General features: G+C 36.4%; 1 protein-coding gene across 1 annotated transcript in view; it reads left to right on the top strand.

Annotated features, from left to right (window-relative positions):
* tnrc18 (trinucleotide repeat containing 18) overlaps positions 1 to 24805 on the top strand; it is a 78947-nt gene that overhangs the window by 805 nt on the left and 53337 nt on the right. Inside the window, 2 exon segments of the mRNA XM_051106912.1 lie at positions 751 to 1086; positions 18364 to 18510. Of these exon segments, the coding sequence (XP_050962869.1) occupies positions 876 to 1086; positions 18364 to 18510 (358 nt within the window). The 5' untranslated portion in view covers positions 751 to 875.

The raw sequence follows: 24805 nt of genomic DNA, 5'->3' as shown, positions 1-24805 counted from the left end.
TAGTTATTAGTTTTTCAAGATGCTACCGTCATAATTTACTTATCCTGTTATTAAAACAGACTTGTATGCATTATGCCGTAGTCCATTTGGAGTAGATGGAGTAGATAAACCTGGTTTGTTTGCAGACAAACGTTTCGGTAGAGGTCAATAATACAGTCCGTTAAAAGGTAGATCTTCTACAAGAAGCCAGAAAAGGGAAAATAACATTGTTTTACAATCATAACATGTTAAGATAATCAAAATCGAGCTCATATACATTCGCCAGTGGTGGTTGTTACATTCGTCCGTTTCATAGAATTTTGTTTTTATTATTCTGCGTGTTTTAAACACACAAGCCGCCAGTTCTAGATCGTTTGCGTTCGATTATATATTCGAACGATTAAGAATATATGTTCGTAATTCGTTTGAACGAACCTATAGGTCACTTTGCGCGAATGGTCGGTCAGGTCTCCACCAAAAGGCTGGATTTTCGCCCAATATACTGCCTGCAAGCAGATTACGAGAGGCATTACCGTCTGTTTATCCTAAAACGGACTTTTCGCGAGTGATATTAAACGTTTTGATGTCTGTTTGCATCCTCGCCGCTCGCACTCGAGAAGATTACTCTCTTTTTCCAGTGATCTAGTTGAGATTAAAACTGCGTCATAATATGACAGCACTGCTTGTGTTCATCTCCATATAATTTTGGATTCATTTTAGTAGTGATCCGCATCCATCGAGACTATTTCTTCTTCTGTTTTGTTTTTGTAGGTCGGCAGAATGCCGGATAAGGACACTGATTTGCCTAGGAATCTAGGGACATTATAGCCACTAAGACTGGCTTATTCGGATTTACCCGATCGGACTGTTTCTTTGATCAAGTTGGGTCATTGTGGATGATGGATGGCCGAGACTTCGGACCCCCCAGATCTGTTCACGTACCGCCGCCCCTTCTCTCGGGGCTGCCCATGGAGTCACACCGACTCGGCGCGGCCGCTGCGGCCGGTAGAATGCCACAGTCTCCCGGTCATCTGGGCGCGGGGCACCCGGCGGCTCTACACACTGGAAAATTTCTCTCATCGGCCATAAACCTTCATTCTCACCACAGTAAGTGCATTTTTATTCATTTCAGCTAACAGTGTTTTATAGAAAATATGAAAACGCAAAAACGCAAGTCACTTTTAAACACTTTTTAGCGTTTTGTAAACGAGCTCCAGTGCTGTTCAGATCTTCTCATTATGTATCGCCTGACAAGACTTGGGAAGGAAACATGGGAAGGAACTGATAATGTTTAAAATAGTGTTAATAATAATTTTAATACCTCCGTTTAAGTTTGTGTGCGTGAGTAGTTGTATAAAATACGTGTAATGATTCGTCCTAATATATACTATTGACAAAACAGGACTCGCGTTCGGTTACAAATAAGCACGAACATATTTACATTGGCGTTCAGATGTAGCAGTCATAAACGCATTTATGAGAACAGTTGTTTTTAAAAGCAGTGCAGTATCAGCTTAAATCACCCGTGCAATTCTTCTCTCCTCGCTCGCAAACAACACTAAGGAAAAATGCTAAAACCGTGCAAAGTAATGCGTGCTGGCGCACGTTGAATTATTCAGCTGTTTGAGTAAAACCCGAGGTGTCTTTTGGGCAAAAGACCTAATGTTTTAACTAGCATGCAATGAAAATCGACAATATAGATTCATGACTGAAATTGCCCCATTTGTTTTCCATCACTCCCCCTCTTTGGCTGGGACAAACACTACAATTATTGCTCTTCCCGAGTGAACCATTGCCTTCCCTGTCACTCAGTTAAGTCACAGTGTCTGACCCTTGTGTTTAGAAATGCTCTACACTGCATATTAAAGGAAATTATGTTTGCCGAGATGCATTTAGTTCTGTAAAAACGATGTTATTCAGATGCATATAGCTGCATATTCAACAGCAACATACTATGTTGTATGGTCATGTGTGATTTAGTCATAATATATATCTTTATTCTAGTTGTCTTTATTTGGAAACGGAGATCTGTACATTGTGGTTCTTAAAAGAAGTTAAAAATATAATGAAAATGTCATACTTAATGATCCTTCTCAGGAAAAAATACACTAATTTGTGCTGCGTATAGGCGTTGGGGCTTTTTTTTTTTTTACTGTGTTTAATTGGATGCTGATAAGAACATGGTGTTGTGATGTCCTAAAGACTGCAAAAAGCTTTATTGCTAGGATATTGAGTTCAGAGAAAGAACTGTTGGTGTATTATGTGTTTCTGCTGCTAATAGATATTACTGTCTCAGTCAATTATTGTGAAATGGTGGATTCTGTCATGTGCAGTAATTGAAATGAATGTGCTGCAGCTTATGCTGCTAAAATAATGCTGCAGTTGTTGTTTGTTATAGTTGTTGAAAATTCTGAAACCTAAGTCTTCATTAAACAAATGACTGCCTAACAGCGTTAATGATGCAGTATGGAATAGCTGTTTTGCGTCCTGGGACTGGACCCAATGCAAATTATTTGTAACAAATGTAGAACAAACCACCATCCACATCAAAGTTCATCACGATTGACAACAGTGCTGGGTTTGTTTGACGGAAAAAAATAATCTGTGATATTTTTTTTTTCCCAGTGTAGTTACCTATGTTTAAAAGAGATTCTGTTATATCACTGGTTTGTTCTTGATCTTTTAATATAGTGAATAATAAACTTCCAGACTTTTTCTCTTCAACTAGATGTCAGAGAGAACCTTTAGACCGTTTGACTTTGTTTAGGGGTGTATAGGTGTCAGCAGTTTACCGTGCATATTACCCATCTACCTGAGAAAGCTTTGTATTGGTTCTAGTTGCCCTCACCCTAACCTTTAACTACCATGACATTTTTACGCTGTGTTATTGGATGCTTTATGCTGATAAGATTGTGATAGTGTAATAAATTATGTCACTGCTTTTAACAGCACCTTACCCTTACTGGATGATTAACTTTCAGAGATGATTGTTTTATTATTATTGCGTAGAGCTTTGAGTCATCCAGATCTTTAAAGAATTAAAAAATGCATTTTGTGTGTGTGTGTGTGTGTGTGTGTGTGTGTGTGTGTGCATATGTGGCTATCTTTATCTCGCAATTTCTTGGGTACAAGAATCAATAGAAACAAGACCTTCAAAGGGCACGTGGTGCACTTTACTCATGAGCCCAAATATGTAATTTTATTTTGATCTGCAAATACGTGTGCTGAAACATTTTTACCTAGCTCACAGTGTTATTTTGACTATTTATATAAGAGCATTTATTTTAAAATGCACTCCTTGCAAGTGGTCATCACATGTTTGTTTGTATTTGATGACTTTTTTGTAAATGGTCTTAATACATAGCTGTAATGAGTGGCGGATACATCATATGTTTATGGAATGACTCAGTTTCCTGGGAACTGCCTGAACATTCCATTCTTTCCAATAATAACTGTTCAATAGCCAAATTTCCTCTGTTTGAAAGAGAAAACAGATTTCTGTCTCTTGTACTGCCGGTTCACCAGATTCTATAAAATATGTTGTTTTTGTGACTAGCTACATTAGATACTAAACAGGATAGATGTAGCTTTGGAAGAGTTAGGAGCAGCATGTAAGTGCACTGTAACTCAGATTTGTTCACCGTTCAGTACAGGGTGCTATGTTGGGAAGTGAGCTTTTAAATTATATTTTCGAGCACTTTGTACACGGACATGTTGAAGTTGTAAAGGAAGGCTGCTTTTGAACCCCAGTCTCAGCGCCAGATAACAAGGGAGGGTGGCTTCTGGTTTGTTGGATTTAAACCAAGTCACATGGTGAAAGACTTGAGGGGCATGTGAGCAAAACTTCATGCCTGGAATTTCATGTGGTGTATATGAAAATATGTAATTTGAGTCTTGAATGTACATGGCCTTGTACATGGGGTGGAAAGAAAGCAATCTCACTTTGTACCATATGTGTGCTTCCCAACATATTTAGAACTGTGCTGTTTTTCACGCAGCTGTTCGGCGTACTGCTTTACTTACCACTGCTTGTACTGTAAGGGGAAAAAAAGAGAGAGTAGAACCGTGCAAATGAGTAATTTAGTTTGTAATATCGTTTGTCTATTATACTCGAGGAGAGTAGATGTTTGAGCAAGCTAAATGAAGTGTAAGCACGACTCTGTTTTGGGAAAGGGGTGGGTGTACCTTTTGGAGTTTTTGCACCAGCTTGTGAAGCAAACATGTACAACATTGTACACTCGTTCCAAAAATTTCACGCATGAATCCAACTCACCAGATGGCTGTTATTCTTGGATTTCAAAGTGACAACATTCTGTCCCTTAACTTTAATGCTTTACAATGCTGTGATGGAAAGCTTTTTACAGAAATGTGGTTCTATAGGAAGTGCTTTTTTTTTTTTATTTTTTTCTCCACAGGACTTATCTGTAATTTATCTTAATGGCAATCATTTCTCTGCAATCTGACAAGGGCCCTATGCATTGCACACGTTGTTTATGAACTAAATCGTTATAACATTAATAGAACTACAGGGTTTGGAGTTTTGCCTTTTATCTAACTGGTGTTATTTCGCTTGTATTTACTTAAATGCAAAATGTATTTAATGCTTATTTTTGTTTTTAAGCAGAGGCATGTTTTCCTTTGGGTAATGGCTTTTTCATTTGAACGGTTTAGATTTTTAAAACTCTACATTTACCTACTCATTTGATTTGCTTTTAAAGATCAACTGATTCAAATATGTTTTGAACACCTCTTGATATTTACAGCGCAGCAATGTAAAACAGACCAGAAATTATATGAATCATCACCCAAAGGGCTGAGTTTTTGGGCATCTGGTAGGAAATGGCAGCGGGTGTTGAGTGCTTAAAGAGATGGTTTGAGAAACATGAATCCAGGAGCGTTTTATAGGTATATAACCTGCCCATCTGCTGGCCTTCACATTTAACACTGAACATCCCACTGAAAAAGGAATGTGCTGTTATGCGTAACATCTCTGTAAAATTACATTTTAGTCTGCTTTATTTTATGTTATGCAATTTATATGTGACCCTGAACCACAAAACCAGTAGTAAGTAGTGCGGGTATATTTGTAGCAATAGCCAACAGTACATTATCGATTTTACTTTTATGCCAAAAATCATTAGGGTATTAAGTAAAGATCATGTTGCATGAAGATATTTTGTAAATTTCCTACAGTAAATATATCAAAACTTATTTTTTGTTTAATATGCATTGCTAAGAACTTAATTTGGACAACTTTAAAGGTGTTTTTTCTCAATACCTTTAGATTTCAGATTTTCAAATAGTAGTCGACCAAATATTGTCCAATCCTAACAAATCAATAGAAAGCTTACTTATTCAGCTGTCATATGATGTATAAATGGTTTTTCTGTTCTTGGGAAAGAGGATGAAGGAGACCAGGCTGAAATTGTGTAATGCTCAATGTCTGTGTAATGGCTGACATGTTCTGAGATTTTTAAAGAATATTAGTCTGAAGATTATATGGCTTTCTGAACCTCCGAGAATGATTCACCAAGTTGGTTTTGACCTGCACTTTCTGGTTGATGGTTTTTCCTTTCTCATTGTCTATTGTTCAGACTGAACAAGCATCCATTATTTTAACTTCCTTGTCTTATATTTGTAATTGTAATAGCCTTACTAATAGGGGGACGTTAATGTTTGTTAAACATGCTGAAACGTAATGCACGAAACGTGCCTTTTTCTACTCCACAGCCTGCTCGTTTAACAGGGTTCCTGTGCATCATGGGAAAATGCAAATCTTCGCTTGATATGCCTTTGAAGTGCGCTGCCTTTTGGAATGTACGATTGATCGATTTTCATATGGCGCATCAGAGGATCCCGGGGTTGCAGCCCTGCTGGTGGTTTATGGGCTGTTTTTAATAGAGGACCCTGGTGTTTGGCCTCAAGATAGGAATGACTGCCTCCACATGGTTCACTCCCCTCTCGATTTTGGGGTTTGTTTTATTGATTCCATTTGAGCACCCTCTTTTTGCTAAAGCCCCAAATGGCAGCTTGGTTTTGTGAATTTTTGCTATTTTTGAAGAACCGTCTTTCCTGTTGTTACAGCAGCTTGCGGGTATCCAGAACATTTCTGTTGTGTTATGTTTGTTATTTCAGCCTTTTCCATTTAATAAGCTGACGTTATGCCATAGTTTTGATGACTTCTCCAGAGATGCCTGCGCTGGCTTAATCAGCAAGGGAACAAACCTTTATTTATACACTGAAGGGTGTTTTTAGGGGGGAAAACCACTTGTAAAAATGGCCTTTGCCATCCAGGTGTTATGCTTTCATGCTCTGCACATTGAGGTTTCAAGGTTACAGGAATCTTGCGTATAAGGAGAAAGAGCTAAAGCACCGATTGTTGCCATTTATTTAGCAACGGCATGCGACGAGAGCCGAATTAATGTGTGACTGTCCTCGCTGCTGTCTGGTTCTATCACGGCAGCGGGACTTACTCTGTGGTCTGCCTGCAGCGTGGGCCAGGAGCGGGCCGTAGTAGACAGTATGAGACCTGTCCCTCATTGTGATCTACTGTGACAGGCACGGAGCTCGGCTGAAAGGGTGAATGGTAAAATGCAGGAGTCCAACCCCCTCTCATCCTGAGTGAGTGCTGTGGCAGGAGCGAAGGGACTGATGGAAAGAGAGCAGGAGGGGGGAGGATGTGTGTAAACGTCCTGCAGCCTTGACTTTCCTCTGAATTAAACATAAAGTGTTTAGTGTCCTGGCGCGTAGACCCCATTTGCTCATCCTACATGGGTTATGCGCTGCACACATTTGAAATAAACTGCCCCGGCTGTTAGACATGCTCATGTGGATGTGTTTTATGAGGAGTGCTGGGGTCTCACTGGAGGGTGTTTGCAGCTTTAGGCCTTTTTTTTTTCCTGTTTTAACTGTCCAGATGATTTTGAGTTTCTTTTTTTTTTTTTTTTTTTTTTTTTCTTTTTTTTTTTCTCTCTTTCTTTCTTTCTTTCTTTCTTTTTTTTCTTAAATATTTGAAGCTCTTCTCTCTGAATGTTTGATCTTTAGTCTTCCTTCATAATTCTGCTCAAAAAAAAAAAATCCTGGGAGTGTCAGGAACTAATGCGAAATTCCCTTTGGAATGATCCCATTGTACAGCAAGAGTGGGAAATGGAACATCCTTGATTTAACATCTGCAAGAAGTGGCAATGGGGAAAAAATGTTATTAAAATGTAATTTGACTGTAAGTGATTGGAAGGCTGATAAGATCAAATTTCTATGTTGCAGAATCCCATGGCCTAGAAAAACTTCCGTGTGTCTGTGCTGTTTAATTTGGATCTCTTTGCTAAAGGACAAAAGAGAAATAGCTAGCTGGTTTATACCACATTTAGGTTTGCATGCTTCGCATTTCTTATTGGGATTTTAGAATTTTACGTTTATCTATTTTTTTTTTTTTTTTTTTTTTTTTTTTTCCCCTACACCAAGTTGCTGTACAATAAATAATAGTGCTTTGTATTATATTATGGTTCGGTTAGGTTTAGGTTATATGTTGGGCTGTCATGAGTCCTCGATTTACTTTGAGTTCTCGATTTTGAAAAGTTCTTGATTGCATTTTGCCCGTGTCGAGTAATCAACAAAATACCGGGAAGTGGTGCATTTCTATGGACAAGAATCCATGAGACGCATTATTAGACCATTTTCCAAGGCTGCATGATGTATTAAACCCATTTACAAATGATGATGAAGCATGCTATTGTGAATTCAGACGTTACGATTAAATTAAAAAAAAATATGTGATGCAGGTTTCATATATGCACTTTAATTACATACGTGTAGGTTACATACGTGCATCTCAGAGTGACTGCATTCACAGTAAATGCTGCTCCACACAAACTGTTAGTATTTACATGTGTGGAGCATCTCAAACACCATCTCTGTATATTGTTCAGAGTTTGGGTTTATTATAATGTTCATCTGGGAACGCAAAGTAAGCCATTTCATCAGATTTGTAAGCTAAATCATTTATAAACCTATACAAACACAGCAGAATACATCAGTGTCTTTCTATATGCTAACTGTTCATCTCGATTTCAAAATAAGTTTAACCCTCGCTCTGAGTTTACACATTTTGAAGTCCAAATATTCAAGAAATTTCAGTGGTTGTAGAATTTCTGTCATGAAGAAATGGCCAAATATTAAAGGTAAAGTGGACATTTTAATTAAATATTGTTTAGTCAATATTAAACAAGGCTTAGATCATGCTGTAAAGTGTAAAAATAATCGTCAGGCCATTGGCGCCCTCTGCAATCATTTGTCAAAATGTATATTAGTTCTATTGTTTATAATTCGTCATGTATTTAACAGTTGTGTTTAATATAAACGATATGATAACTTGCATTTAATATTTTTATTTGAACTAGTTATATACATTTTATATATGTAGATGAAGTAATATTAAAGGCTATTGTTTGTTTATTGTAAATCTACAAAAAATGAATTATAATTGTTTTTTAGTTTGTTTTTCTTCAGGTTTGATTTTTCAAACCTTTGCCCCCGATGACTGCTTCACTAAAAGTTCTTTTATAATCCGGTATCTTAAAATTATTTTATGGTCTGATAATGCCATTTTACAGTACACTGAGTCACTAGCAGTAATAATTAGCGTGCTCGTCTGAAGTTGCTGAGACTGCATGTGCACGTGAGTATGAAGGATGGGCCAAAGGGCAGCGTGGGAGGGTGGTGTCGAGGCCGGCCTGCACGAGGATGGGGTAGTTTGTGTCGGGGGAAGGGCCACACAGGCTAACAGTGACCTGACCTGGGATTAGGCCGTGCCTCTGAAAAGCTAACAAAGGATGTGAAATGAAAGCCAGCTCTGCAGCCCTGCTCTCATATCACAGACTCCAGTTACAGTGCCTGCAACAAAGTGCTGAAGACGCTCTTACTATTTTGGCTTGCCCAGTCATGGCAGACATTTACCAAATGCACACTGGTGTATTCGTTTATTTTTCCTAAATTAATACATGCATTATTAATGGTATCCCCCCCCTTTCTTTAAAATGTGCAACTTTTGTTAAACTAGAGTTTGCCGTGCTGCAGTTTAAATAAATATATATAAATATATAAATATACATTTAACTTGCAGTTACAAATGCATAAATAATATTTTGTTATTTTAAACGAAACACTGAATACTGATATTTACGTGTATTTTTAAAATGAAGATACTTTAAATGTGAAATCAAAACCGTCAGTAGGTGTCAGCAAGTCACTGTTAAGTAAATGTGTCATTACGATTTGAACTGAATCATTTAACGGGTGATTCATTCAAGAACAAAACACTGTCATGTTGTTAAAAGATGCAAAACAGTTCTGTGGCTGTGTTTGGAATGGTTATTTGTTGGCGAAATAGAGCAGAAACAGGCAATATGCTGTCTAAAATTGTAAGTCTCTTAATATTAACTTCTTGTTTATTGATGAACTGTTGCATAAAATCAGTATCACATTTGTAATCATGCTGAGGCACTCTTCGTTTGATATTGACTAACTTTCTAACTTTCTGTGCGTCACAGAGAGAGAATGAGACAAACCACATAAATGGCACTTAGTCTTTCACAAAACATAGCTAACTTTGGGACATCATAACTAACCACCATTAATTTACGGCCTTAAATATGTCCAGCATTTATCGGTTTGTGCGTCAGTAATAATCGTTCGTGGGGAAACACAGTGTTCCATGTGTAGTTACAGTAAATGGACTAAATGAAGTCTTTTTTTTTTTTTTTTTTTTTTTTTTTTTTTGTATTCAAGTTACTCATTTCAATCATTTCAGCCCTATTGTCCTATCCTAACAAATTGACCCTTATGTCTCGTTTTGTGGTCCAGGGTCACATTTAGATATTTATTATAGAAATTTGATCATCTCATTTGGAAATGTGCTCTTTTTCCTGTTTGCAGTTGTTTTATTCCATAATAATATTACTAATAATAATTCACAGGAACCTTTTTTATGCTTTGAGGCATTTGTCATCATGTGCTAATTTGTCTGAGGAAAGATGAAAGGGTCAGGTGAAATCACAGCTCGCTGTGTAATATTTGGAAGGGTGGGATCGTGAATTTGGACACAAAGCCTTGTTTTCCATGTCACTGATGTACAATGTTGTGCTTGTGTAATGAAAAGGTGATGAGCAGCTTTTCTTCAGTGCAGATATTAATGTTAGTAGGGCAGTACGTCACGTCGCACAGCTGTTTGAAGTAGATATGATGGGAAAGCTGCCGCATAATACAGAGCTGCCTCTGTGTTTTTATTCCACGCTGTTTTTTTTTTTTTTTTTTTTTCACGTTTCATTGTGGGCATGTAATTGCAAAGAAATTGCAAAATTTCATCGCACGCGCACGTCATTCCTTGGCCGCAAGGTCACGTCTCTGGCTGCTGGCAGCACCTTAAAAAGACACGCTGTGAACAAATGCTACTTTTGTAAGTTTAACAGCGTTCTGTCTTGAAAGGAAGGATTGAATGTTGATGGTCACAAATGTGCTTGACCTTTCTATTGCTGGCTCATGTTTCTGCCTCTCCTGCTAACCAATCAGGCGTTGGGTGGAGCTCGAAGGAAAATCCTCTGACAGCAAATAGAACACATGCTTTATTTAGATTGAGTCTTTGTACTTCAAGTCTGTTTGAATAATAAAGAAAAGTATGTTTTGTCCTGAATCATATTTACTTCCCATACGTATTATTCTGCTCAAACTAAAGGCATGCAAAACTAAACATTCACTGTTGTATACAACAAAGGGCCATGTATAATCCTTGCCATTTTCTAGGAAGAATTGCTGCCCCGACACATTGTTTAACACAGTTGTAGGCTCGGTAGTTGAATAGGCAGTGACGCCTAAACTTGACGCGCAGAAGCTCGTTTATTAGACAAAGATTATCTCAGTACGTTGCATTTACCACTATAGGCAGCAATTATTTTGTCACTCTTTTCCTGTCAAAACATCTGAACAAAAGTTTCAGTTTGAGCCCTGCAGTGCGAGCGCAGTGCAGGAATTCAGCGTATTGTATAAGATCCAGGTTGACTTGTTAGAACTGGTGCATTTTGACATGTTTTTGTTTCTTTGCAGGTGATGCATTGAGCTGAGATAGAATCCCAAATTACTCGTTTTCCATCGGGCCGTTAAAATGTGCTGAACTTAATGGATAGGAATGCTCACAAAAATAACATCAGAAGGAGATTTGAGGGAAAAAAAAAACAACAGCTTAAATTTATGCTTTCCCCAAGTGACTGTTGCTTTGCTCAACAAGGATGGTGTTTTATTCTTAATAGTAGGCTAGTAGTAAAAGTTGAACAGCTGTTTTCCACCATAATCACTGGACTACCAGTAGGGTGAGTTGAAAGGAACTGGCACGTAAACTTTTTTTTCTTTTTAATAGCAGAAACTAGCAAGGACCTTGTTAGATCTCTGTTTTGATTTTGTGCAAAGCCCTTCTGTTATGTATTTGAGTATCAAAACAATAAGAGAGAAATGAATAATTACAGGGTTTAAAATGCTGCTTTCTAGAGTGGAAGATGATATTGTAAGATATTAGGGTTTAGATTATGATTAAAAATGTAATTCAATAACAGATGCTTTCTCAAAAATGTGGCTTAAAAACAGATGTTTCCATTAATTGAAACATTGTTAGACTAATCGTTGCATGTTGCTCTGCTTAGTTTTAGTATAGTTTTTAAATAGTTATGGTTGTGTCTGCACATTAACCCTTGATGCGTGGATGTTGCACCAATCTTTATTACATGTTCGGGTCTTTAGCGACCCGGACCTATGTGTCCAGCACGGATGGATCTCTAACTTCTGCAATAGTGAAAAACTCACAGAAAAAATTACAGAAGAGCAAAATAAAGCATATTTTGTTACCTTTCAAAACTTAGAAGGGTTCAGTTTGAGCTGATGATTTTACCATTGCTGTCGTCCTCAGAGTGCACTTCCACAGTACATTCAACATCTGGCTCATATTTGCCATCTCAACCATATTATCAAAACCATCGTTTTTAATGACTTCAAAGTTAATATTTTGATAGCTGGCAGCTTATTCACCATAACCACCATCAAATAACAGTGACATTTATATTTCATTGCATACAGTAATTGCTCTGCAGTAAAGCCATTCAAACCAGTACAATTTTTACTGATATTCTTCTTTTGTTTTATGCCTGCGATAATTGAGTTATTGTCCATAAAACAGTGCCACTTTGAGAAATAAAGGTGAATTGCATGTATTGAGTCATTAGATATTTACATATTTTTGCACAAGAAAATATATACCTGCACTATTACACACTTCTGGTCTCCAGCGACTCTATACACTTTTTACAAAAAATTAATCCAAAAACAGATATTATTTTATTTATTATAATTATTTTTTCCAATATTTCTTGTTATATTGTTTATAATGAATAGATTGACGTCAACTTTCTTAATATTCCTCAAACTTAAAAAAATTAAGTAGGGAGAGGGTAGTGAATGACGTCCCGGGTCGATAAAGACCCGAGGTATGCGTTTAAGGGTTAAAGTTGGCATGAATTTCATATTTTAACATACAGTCAAACCAAAAATTATTCAGACACCAGATATAGTTTTAACTTTTATTAGTGGAGGCAGGACTACATACATACATTTATGTAGCAGGACTACATAAAGCAAACTGTGACACATTATACCCAATAAACATTTATACAATGGACTACCAGTAAAATTAAGTAAAATTTGGCACCAAAAATTCAGACACTTTGACCTAACCATGTTTTGCTGAAGTGTTTTTTTTTTTTTTAAATTGCTAATGCAACTTTTTTTTTTTACATCACAGACAAAATTAAGCATTGCTTGTTAATTTGTTCAACAAGCTAGTTGTGATTAGTTGATAGTTGTGTAAACATTGTCTGAATTTTTGATCATACCTTTCTGTCAAAGTTACCTGATATTATCAAGATGAATTTGTTCTGACACAGTTCAACTCTTGAGTTCTTGTCATATTTTATGACCATTTTCTAAACCATAGCAAATAAACTGTGATAATGTAAGAATTGGTTGAAGTCTGAATGAATTTTGGTCTGAATGTATTTCCAAGTGTAACTGCTTATTATACTAGGGAAAAAAATGTATGGGAGTGATTTTTAGGTGGGAAAGAAAGTGTTTTAACTTTGTCCATTTCACCATTAAAATGTCTTTTTTTTTTTTTTTTTTTTTTTTTTTTTTTGTATGTTCACCGCAATGTTTTGCGTTCTTGTGTAATTCCGTCATGTTCTTTGCTTTAAGTGACATTAAATCCGGTTTCCCCTTGATGTGTGAATTGGTCTGCTGAGCATGCTTTACGTCTACAGCATTGTAATGTCTATCATAATGTTGTCTATTGTCATGTGGGAGTGCTCTTTATGTTTTTCAGAGCAGGTGGTGGGCTTTGAAGGACCAGTTAAGAGAGGCTCTGAGTATTTTAATGGTCCCGTTTTCTTTGCCTCAGTTTAAGACCTTATTCTAATTAGTGTCTCTCTTTTCTCTAATTTACAACAGTTCTTTCTGAATTGTTTTTAAGGGTCTGGCTTTAATTATAGGGGGTGTTGGTTGGGGAATTGCGAAAGCTCACCGCAAGGCCTGTTGGGTTGCAGTTGAGTTGAGCAACATGAGCAATTAGGAAATTCCTGTGTCCTATTCAGCTGGTCTCTGACGGTGGCCGTTCCTTTTGGAGGAGGAAAATAGTTGAATCCTTCTGCGAAGCTCTCATGTTAAGGAACTGAACTATTTCTGACCTGTTGAACTTCTTGTGTTTTTCTTCATGCATCCGAGATGACGACTGTGAGCACCATAAAGCTGAGTGATTGGAAACAATTAACATGCCCTCCAAACTCTGGGTTCAGCGGGATTATATGGCACTGGGAAATGTTTGCAGATGGGATATGAATATTTCGGAGATAATGTGAAACAAGTGACTTTGTAAATTCCCATTGAGACCTTCTTGGACGTACTTCTAGGTAAGCGATCTTGCGGCGCGGATCAGGGCAACAGTTTTTGCTTGCTGTTGTGTTGTGGTTCTCGCACTGTGCTCAGAAACTGCACGCAGACACGATGCTGGCTTTGAGGTTTAGTTTTATTTATTTGACAGGAGCTGCTGCTTATGTTACAGTCCGTGGTACAGACATCGCTGTGATTTCTTTTCGAGTGGAGCGTTCACGCTACAGGAACGTTGAAAGAGAACTTGTTCTCAGCCAAAGCTCGAAATGCACAAGAATGTATACTGCACACGGCCAAATGTCTGAACAAACTTGTGATTCACCCATTCCAGCCGTGCCCAAAAGCGAAGCAGATAGTCATAGACAAACATGGACCATATTGACTAGCTTTAGGATGTGATGTGGAGCCATCACACAATGACACCTCTTTAAAATATCATCAGGTTCATCACATTTCAGTTTTTTTCCTCATGGAAACGCAAAGATGTTTCAGACTTTTTGAGTTTAGGCAAGGCCATTTCCTGTTTTAATACGTCAATACACGCATGCACAAAAAATAGCCAGTGCAGAAATGAGATGGGAATTGCGTAACTTGATTGACTTGTACAAAGCATTGAAATCAACCTGAATGAACACCTTTGGGATGAGGCTGAATGCCAGCTAGCCTGACTGCCTGATATCAATGCCTGACATTAATGTTCTTGGGCTGAATGGAGCCAAATCCCATTCCAACATCTAGTGGAAAAAATAAAGCCTCAAATAAGGGACTAGGCATGCAAAAATGCGTTTCTATGCATCAGTCCAATAATTAATAATTGTTTTCAAAATGTGTATTGTGGAGAATATACTTAGAAATGTTCTCTAATGGATGTCTTGATTTGTTTGTTCATTACGATTTACATTCCTTTAATGTGTAGTTGTTATTCTTTGAGCCTGCTTAATTTAGAAGATAAATTTCACATGATATACAAATCTGTTATGTTTATGTTTAATAGTCTACTGTTTAATAGTCTACTGAACATCTGTTTGTGTTACTTTGCAGACTTGATTTTACCCATTTTTTTGTCGGATCAATAATAAATAGACTTTAAATCTGAGGTTTTTCTTTTACTTAATCATTTTTATCATTCATGTTACTGATCCTAGGCATTGGAGCCTGATAAAAATGTGCATTTACAAGAAAAAATCTCAGATGAGCTTATAGGTTTTTGCATCTGAAGTTTTCAGATGTGCACTCAATTTCTTCAGCAGAAATTCTGTTCTTGAGACCATGAATGTACACTGTAAAAAACAAAAAACAAAAACAAAAAAAACCAAAAAAAATTACAGTTAAAAACAGGTAGTTGTGGTTGTGAGAATTTTACCGTAAAACATATGGTAGCAAAATTTTTGATTGTATGGATTTAATTTACATTTAAGATCTGTATTTCATGAACTGATATAATGTTAATATAAGCTATTGAAAGACTGAAATCTGTTTAGTACCTTTGTAATGCACTGATAACCACCAAAAGCAGATGGTGATTAGAGTCACATGATGAACCAAAGCTCATCACAAACAGCTTTTTCACAAGCTGAGAAAGAAAAAAACTAATATATATAGAAGGTGCAGAGTATCATTCACACAAATTAGAAACACCATTATGGTAACACATGAAATGAAATAATCCAATAAGCATTATTTTAACAACAATAGATGTAACAAACAACCGCAATAAACATATCTGGTAAGAAAAAAAAAACTAAGTAACCTAGTTACTCTAGTAAAAAAAAAAAAAAGTAATAGATTTAAAATGCATTTATTTTTACGCTAAGTATAGTTCAAGTCTATTAACATATTTACTGATATAAAAATTGTAATTAAACCTTATTTGGTCTACTACTTGTGCACAATGCACATTTCTTAATATTAAGCCTAAAATATGTTTTAATGTCACTATTGATGAGGATTGTATGATTTTTGAATAATATCGGTCTTTTAATGCAAGATATTTAAAATGTACCTTAAGTATACTTGCAAAGGTTTCGCTTTAGCACAGTCAGATATACTTAAGTATATCTTTAGTTGGACTTCAGCACTACTTCCGCACAATTAAAGTGCTTTAAGTACAAAATTAGTTGTTCCAATTTAGCAGACTTTAAATGTACCAGTTTAGTATACTAGAAGTTCAATTGCAGGGTATTTGTATTAAGTACATAATATGTAAAAGTATTTGTAGTAAACTTAGCATGAAATAAATGTATTTTAAATACATTTTAGCATATTTATTTTTCACTAGGGTATTTCAATGAAAAACCTCAAAAGTTAAATGTAACAGGAAATTCTTGGGACATCAATTTACAGTTTGTCACTGTAAATTATACAGTTTTTCACTTCCAAAAACTGTATTTTGTCGTAAAATTGCATGAAATGTCCATTATAGTTTTTATCGTAAAGGATAAGGCAACTTATTAACCAATTAATAGTTTTTTACTGTAGCATTTTTATTTTTTATTTTGTTTATTTTTTTTTTTACCATTAAAATCTCAACTTTTTTTTTTGATAGTGTATAGTCTGATGTTTTATTTTAATATTTTACTATAGTGCAAACATTCCACAGCTGCAGTCCTCAGCATATTTTTAGAAATCATTATGAATCATTTCACATTGAATTGTCACCGAGATTCATTTTTTCCCAACTTAATATCAACACTTGTTATTTTGAAATGGGACAAGTATACTTTTCACAAAGGTGTGTTGGCCTAGTGGTTAAAGAGTAACCCTAAAGGTTCTAAACTCAAACCACATAAGGAGTGAACCGTAAACTAGACAGTTCCTGAGTTACCCAATAACCATTGCACTCCTGAAGAAAGGATGACCCTGTAGTAAAAATGTACCATTCTTTGCTTTGGATTAGACGCGTCTCCTAAATGTCTCATTCTTTGCATTATAGGACTGAACTCAAATGGGTAAAATAAAGAAAGCATGGCTTCTTGTCACATGACCCCTACAATAGTCTAGATCTTCTGTTCAAATGAATGAGGCAGCGCCCTTGCTGTGTGTTTGTAGAAAAGGCTTACGAGTCTGAAATGCACCCCTGGCCGGGTCAATAGATCTAGAGTCATGAGCCCAGCGGTGTGCAATCCTGCATTTAGAAAAACTTTCTAATAATATACTTTTTATATGCAAATGCTAAAGATACTAATGTCTTGCATACCGCTGAATAGCCAACCAAGTCTCCAAAGTATGGATCTCCTCCTGCTCTGCTATCTCCTCTCCTCCATTTGCACCCCATCCAGAGGTCTAATCTGTCCTGTGGTTAATGTTTAGATGTAGTCCAAAGGGTTCACATCTGCTGTTAGCGACGTGCAATACAATGGCCCAACGGTTCATCAGCAGAGCAAGACTGCTTCCCTCCTAGGTTAATCGCATGCTAACCTCTACTACAAAAGGCTCATGTTGCCGTTGATGCCTTGTTGTTCCTCCTCCTCTTGTCATGCTAATGCACTATTTACACATGCAAAAAATGGACCCATTGTGCCAAGGTGTCTGCGGCACAGGAGGAAGTGCTGTGTGTGTGTGTGGATCTGTGAAAGTGTGTCCGAATCCATCTCTGGTTTGAGTAATAAGTGTGAAGCGCTCCTCCCACGCTGGATTGAGGAAAGGCATGTGGGAACGGAGAGTGTCGTATTGGAGGAATTGGGGGAAGGGCTCATTAATTTCCATGGCCGTCCCTGTTTATACGTCATGCTTGAATAGATAGTGTGGCGTTTGGATGGACCTGAGGGTTTAATTTGTTGATTTAAATGCAAGCGGTATCCCGCCCCAGGGGTGAAACTTCAACCACGTATCCGTTCCCGTGGATTTTTAGTGACCCGACCGCCGTTTGTAAACGTTTCTGCAGATCCCACGGTGTGCTATCGCTGTTGTTTTTATCTGTTCGACTTTAAAAATCTCTGAGGAGGCAGCGGACTGAATACCATACGCGTCTCTGCGTCATCTCTCGCTCCGATGTCAAAGCTGGCAAAATGAAAACACGCTTTTATTTAGACATTCCCTCTTTTGAAGCAGCACATCTGGTGGCTATTGTAATGACAGTTAACATAACATTTAGGATGAGTAATAATTATTCATGACATTTGTTTACAAGCAAAGGCAATTCGTGTTTGTGGTCTTTCTGTGCCTCTCGGTAAACATTCTGCTTTTGAAGGGAATTAAAAAGGCCGTCCGGCAATAGAAACAGGTTTGCCTCTGCGGTTCCTTCATTTCAAAAGAAAACCGCAGAGCTTCACAGACTAATCAGTCCACTTTTGCCAAGGCTATTCTCCTGAGTGGAATGCCATCGTATCAAATGACGGCGCTTGCGGACTTTTTGCGGCCTCATTTTGTTTCGTCGCTTAATAAGCAAACGTTTGATTCTCTCTTTCGCAGGTGATGCCTTCCCAGGTGCCTCTAGCCCATTCCTCGGCGGATACGTCAGCGCCTCCGGTGCTCACGGGTCGTCAGATCCGGCCTTCCGAGCCCCAAACCCAGCCAGCCTGCAAATGGCCCAGCTTTGGGCCTCTCACCCTCATGAAGGTAAGAATCACAGCCTTTCTATGAAACGTCAGAGCTTAGACCTGCAGTTTGAACATATTGGGTTTAACGATTAGGTTTGTTGGATTCAGACAAAGGCTGTAGTCAGAGGTCTGGGTGACAGGCAGGACCGTTTGGATGGGCTAATGGAAAAAACACACCCTCTACTATCCAACCCACAGGGACTTTTAGCCGGTTTTATATTTGAAGTTAATGGAAATCGACTTGCTATTGGAAGTACGAGCATGTGCCGTGGACTGTGCTTGAGCAGATAAAGGTGCAGCATTGTTTTTGATAAGCGACTGTGTGGGGCTGGTTAAGGCTGTCGGCCCGTGATGTGTAATATGCAGTCATGTCTGATGTCTGCGATGGATTACCCTCCCTCTCTCTCTCTGTCTCTCTTTTGAAGTCAATAAACTAGATTTGTGTGAATGGTGTGCAACGACTGTGGAAAAGACAATAAAAAATCAATTTCGTCCCTGCAGTCCTAATGTAGAATAGGCCACGTCTGACAGCCGCTCCGCTGCAACGTAATTGTAACCAATTCCTTTCTTGAAATAGCTGGTGTCGGTCAATAGTCAATATCTAAGAGCTTTGACAGAGCTTAAGGTAGAAATTAGTGCTGCAGTTCTTTGTATAATAGAGCTATGTATGTTTGATCGTATTGCTGTCTTTAAAGAAAAAGTTCTCCTAGAAATGAACATTTTATCATCATTTACTCACCCTCGTGTTGTTCCAAGCCTGTAGAATTTTCTTTATGTTGAACACGAAAGAAGATATTTTAAACAGTGTTGGGGGAAATGCATTACAAGTAACGAGAGTTACGTAGTCAGATTACTTTTTTCAAATAACTAGTAAAGCAACGCATGTTAATTTTTCAAATAAGTAACGCCAGTTGCTTTTTTTTTTTTTTTTTTTTTTTACATTTATTGATTGAAAGCTTTCCTGTCCTGATGTTAAGAGAAATTGGGAGTAAGATGTTACTTTAGTTCTAGAATAAAAGGTGAACATGCATTAATTTATCTCACAAAAAAAAAAAACAAACAAACAAAAAAAAAAACAGATTCAGTATTCTCAAAATGAATAAAAACAGTGAAATGCAACTCAGAATATGATGCAAACCTGCAATAATAAAATATAATTATATAAACATTCTTAGATATTTAATCTCATTTCATTAACCTTCAATAATCCAATTCAACCATACTAATAAGCAAAAATGACTTAAGATAAACAAACATTTGTTGTTGTTGTTGTTGTTTTTTTATTGCTGAAGAGTTTTGAACTTTCTTCTTCTGCATTCTACTGCCTGAAGCCTGAGGCTTTTGGTGTGAATTTCTGTGAAAGGGCTTTTGCATTTGCCAAAAATAGAACTTTTTATATTAAAAACAAACAACCAAGCCCTGCCCAGATTTAAAAAGTAATGCAAAGGTAATGCAATGCATTACTTTTTATAAAAAGTAACTAAGTAACGTAATTGGTTACTTTTTTTAGAGAGTAGCACTGTGTTGTAATGTAATATTTTTAAAAGTAACTTTCCCCAACACTGATTTTGAAGAATTTTGAAGAACCAAACAGTTGTTGGTGCCCACTTACTTCCGTACTAGGGGAAGAAATACTCTAAAAGTCAATGGAGACCATCAACTGTTTGATTACCAGCATTCTTCAGAAAATCATCTTTTATCTTTAGCATAAGAATGAAAGAGGTTTGGTATGACATGAGGGTGAGTAAATGACAAAATGTCCATTTTTGGGCATTCCTTTAAATACAGAGCCTTTGCTAAAAGTAGCTTAATAAGGGGTCAAAATAAGATATTTTTGGCTGTACTAGTTAGTAATGTTGTACCAGTAGTTAAATTTACATAATAAAAAGTTATTTTTCCAGTTGTTGTATGTCAGGGACTACCGTTCAAAAGACGTTGGAAAGATTTTAAAGTAAACAGTAAAAGTAATAATAATATCATATTACAATTTAAAATAAATAGATTTTAGTGCATAATTTTTTACCTGTGATGCAAAGCTGAATTTCCAGCATCATTATTCCAGTCTTCAGTGTCACATGATCAATCAGAAATCATTTTAATGTGCTGATTTGCTGCTTAAGAAAAATATTAATGTATTAATGTTTAGGATTCTTTGATAAATAGAAAGCTCAAAAAACAGCATTTATTTGAAATGCAAATCTTTTGTTATATATTAGGCGTCTTTACTGTCACTTTTGATCAGTTTGTGTTTTTATTGATAAAAATGTTAAAAATCTTATTGATTCTAAACTTTTGAACAATACTATTATTGCAATACTAATTTTTTTTTTTGTTGTTGTTTTAAATGTACTTACTTTTTTTAGTATAATGTAACACTGTGGCAGCAATGGCATATGATGGTTAATGAATTCTTTTTTTTAAACCATTTAAACCAAAGTTTCCAAGGCTATCGCAAATTATTCTTGCAGTTAAAAAAAAAACAAACAAAAAAAACTCATCTGTAGTTTCCACCCACGTTAAATTCTGAATGTCATAAAAAAAACATAAATAATAAAACAGCATAGTTTATGTGCATGCCATCTTACGGAGTGAATAAATAAATTACCTTTTATTTATTCATTCATTCACAAGCAAAGCTTTATGCACATTAAAGAATTTATTTGTATTTGGTGTGTCTGTCCAGCATTTCCTGAAATGCACATAAAATATGCAGATAAAACCTGGCTTATACAAGCGTGATAACATTATTCACCTTATTTTTCCTGTAAGTTTTCATGGGTATGGCTTCCGGTCCCATCCACGTCCAGCTATTTTTAGCTGTGCAAAACAGCTCATTTTGAAGCTTGATATTGCAATTTGGTGTGTCTTACCATATTATTTTAATGTATTATCTTAATTATGAACACACTGGTTTGTAATGCAAACAGTTTTACTGTTTACTGGATGTTATTCTTCTCGTTATTTTCCTACAGCGGAAGTCTCGCCAGTAGGCACAAGGCATGTGATCAACCAATGTAATAAGCTTTAGTGTCAGTGCAGCCAACGGCTGTTACGTCAGCTGGCCAAAACGCTGCGGTCTATCCTCGTCGTTGAGCCCTGTAGAGTTTGGAGATTCTTTTCTTTTGCCCTGCAGCTGCATTACACGTTTCCTCCTTGTTCTCTCCTCCTCATGTAAGTGTGTAAAGTCAAGCCGTTATCTGTGCTCCAACTTCAAACTTGCACGCTCAAGCGAGATGATTCATTCGGCAGTGAAGCCGTTCCAGCCCCTGCCATTTTGAGAAGACAGAGATTTGAGCTCTCAAAATGGTTCACATGTATACCAAACAATCGAAAGAAAAGCAACGCTAGCTGTGTAAAAGGGCGTGGGTGGATTATTAACAAGGTTTGTTGAAGGGCCTCGTACCCATAGGCCTTTGTTTCAAGTCCCCACAGAGAAAGTACAGATGAATTGTCTGAAACCTTGGCACGGATCATAGCGAGCCTGCCTCGCTCTGCCTGCGTAGAAATGCGATGAATAGCTGACATTGAAGTGTACTCTGTCTCCGCAGCCTGTGAAAATATTTGAACATGCCTGTTTATTCTGAAGGGTGCACCTGGCTCTTATTAACTGAAGGAAGTCGAAGTAGCAGCTGTGGAATTTGGCTATTTTTACACGAAACGTGCGAAACAATCAGGCACGCTGCACTCCCTCCGTTGCCGATTGCAAATACTCCATAATCAGAGGGAAAAAGGCTGCCGTGCTGTCGGATTTATCTTTGAAGTTCAATTAATAAACATGCATCGCAGCGAACTGTGAAATGTTGCAGTTTGTTTGGACGCGCCGCTCGTGTACGTACCGGCTCTTTGCACGATAAGCCCTCGAGCGGCGGGAAACTTTAAAAAACACAAGTCATGCGAATGCGCTAATGAGATTTTTGTGAGGACGTGGCTTTGGTCGCAGTTTGAACTTCATCTGTTTATATTAGACAAGAATCAGAGGATCCCTGGAATGTGTCCTCCCCGGTCTTAATTCACGCAGCTCCTTTGTTTTGTCCAAGCATGTGTTGGTGGTTTGCAGTCAGATTCGTGGCCGTTGAGGTTCGCTCACCTTTGGACTGTGCAGGAGATGATGGTGACTGCAGGGCGGCGCTGTGTGATTGATAGCGCGTTCATGCCTGCTGCTCCCATCACACAGAAAGGAATGCCCCTCTTCGACTATGATGATGGATTTGCTGGCGCAGGTAGCGCTTTGATGTTCTGCCGCGATTCCTGTGGCGTCCCTGGGGTCCAGATGACGGTTTTGAATACTGATGTGTTTGTGAAATTGGAGATGTATAATAAAGATAATGAAAAGAGGGAGAGTGGAGGCGGATGCACGTTGGCAGAAATTCTGGAAGGTGCTTTTTTTGTCTTTCTGGTTTGTTGAGATCGGTGGAGCTGCTTCTGACCTTTGCAGCCCCTCTGCGCCTAAATACAGGTCTTGAACCGGCTCCTCTCCTTCAAAGGCTTTTTCTATGACTTTTATATAGTCCGAAACCTTAGGGAACAGTTTTTCTCTTTTATGTCAGCAAGGTTATGTCGTAGCATCTTTGCTTTTGAATGTTAATGGCCTCCTTTTTTTGACCGTTCCTTTTTTTTTTGAGCTAAATTCCCCTCTCCATACGTAGCCCATTTACTCATAACCTTCCACTGTCCTTAGTAATAGATCCCTAAAGAACAAGCTGGGTTAAATGGTTCTGTGCTCCAGAAAACACGCATATCTATCTTCTTTACAGTCACACCAACTAAACCAAATGTTATGGGAAAACTCCACTTTTACTTCTTCAAATTATTATTATTATTATTATTATTATTATTATTAACAACAACAACAACAACAATAATAATAACAAAATAACTAACAACAACAACAACAACAACAACAACAATAATAATAATAATAATAATAATAATAATAATAATGTTTTTTATTTAATATATTTTTATAAATTTAATATTTAGTTAGAATTTCCATGACTTTTCTAGTTGTTTTAGAAATGTACTCATATGTTCATTATTATTAATAATAATATTATTATTATTATTAATAATAATAATAATAATATTATTATTATTATTATTATTATTATTATTATTTTAGGAAGTTTTCTTATCTACACTGTTCTGGAAATATCAGCTAATTTTAAAACTGACTGAAGCATCATAGAAATTAATAATCTTACATTCTTGCATGGATAAAAATAAGAACTTTATTTATTTTATTTATATATTTGTAATAAGTAATTTAAGGTTTAATTATAATTTTCACGACTTCTAGTCTTTTTTTTTTTTTTTTTTTTTAAATTCCCCATTTTGAAAATGTTTTCAGATATTATTATTATTATTATTATTATTGTTATTATTATTATTATTATTATTATTATTATTGGAAGTTCTCTTATCCACACTGTTCTCACAACCATAGAAAACCTGGAAATATCAGGTATAAATGAATAATCTTAAATTACTGCATGGGAAAAAAATCTGTATTTAAAAAAAACAAAACAATAATAATATATTTTTTTAATTTAATGTTTTATAATAAATAATACAAATTTGAATTATAATTTATTTTATAATTTTCTAGTCTTTTTTTTATTATTATTTTTTTTTAATTCCCTCATATTTCCAGGTATAATAATGATAATATTAATAACAACAACAATAATAATATATTTTTATTTTTTATCTAATATATTTTATAATAAATAATAAAAAATTGAATTAAAATTTCCATGACTTCTAGTTTTTGTTTTAAATTCACTCACATTTCCAAATGTTGTAATAATAATAATAATTATAATAATAATTTATTATGATTATTAATATTATTATTATTATTATTAAATTATTTTAAGAGGTTATCTACACTGTTCTTACAGCCGTAGAAAACCTGTTATTTAATGTTAATAATTATAATTATTTCTTGTCAAATGTCAAGTTTCTCAGACATTTGATTAACAAAAATGAAATGATGACTTCCTGAATGTTATAATTTATTTAAAATCTTATTAGAAACATTTGTAGATTGACAGTTAAAATGGTTCATATGCGTTATTAAAATGCATGCTAATGGATATTGTGCCCAGCATGAAAAAAAGGATTTCTTTCCAGTAATCATGAGGGCACTGAAAAGTCGTTGGTCAAAATGTGTGGGAACCCTGTATCTAGCTTCCTGGCTTGTCAGGAAGTTTCTCTGCATTAGGCACATTGTGGTGCAGAACTGTAGGAAATGACAGTGGCAATCAAAACTAATTAGTCTGCAGATATGGTGTAGGTTGAGACTTTCTCTCCAT

The sequence above is a fragment of the Labeo rohita genome, chromosome 3 (genome assembly GCF_022985175.1).
Source record: "Labeo rohita strain BAU-BD-2019 chromosome 3, IGBB_LRoh.1.0, whole genome shotgun sequence".
Classification (NCBI taxonomy): Eukaryota; Metazoa; Chordata; class Actinopteri; order Cypriniformes; family Cyprinidae; genus Labeo; species Labeo rohita.
Note: the sequence above shows the minus strand (reverse complement) of the source record. Positions and strands in the feature narration are given on the sequence as shown.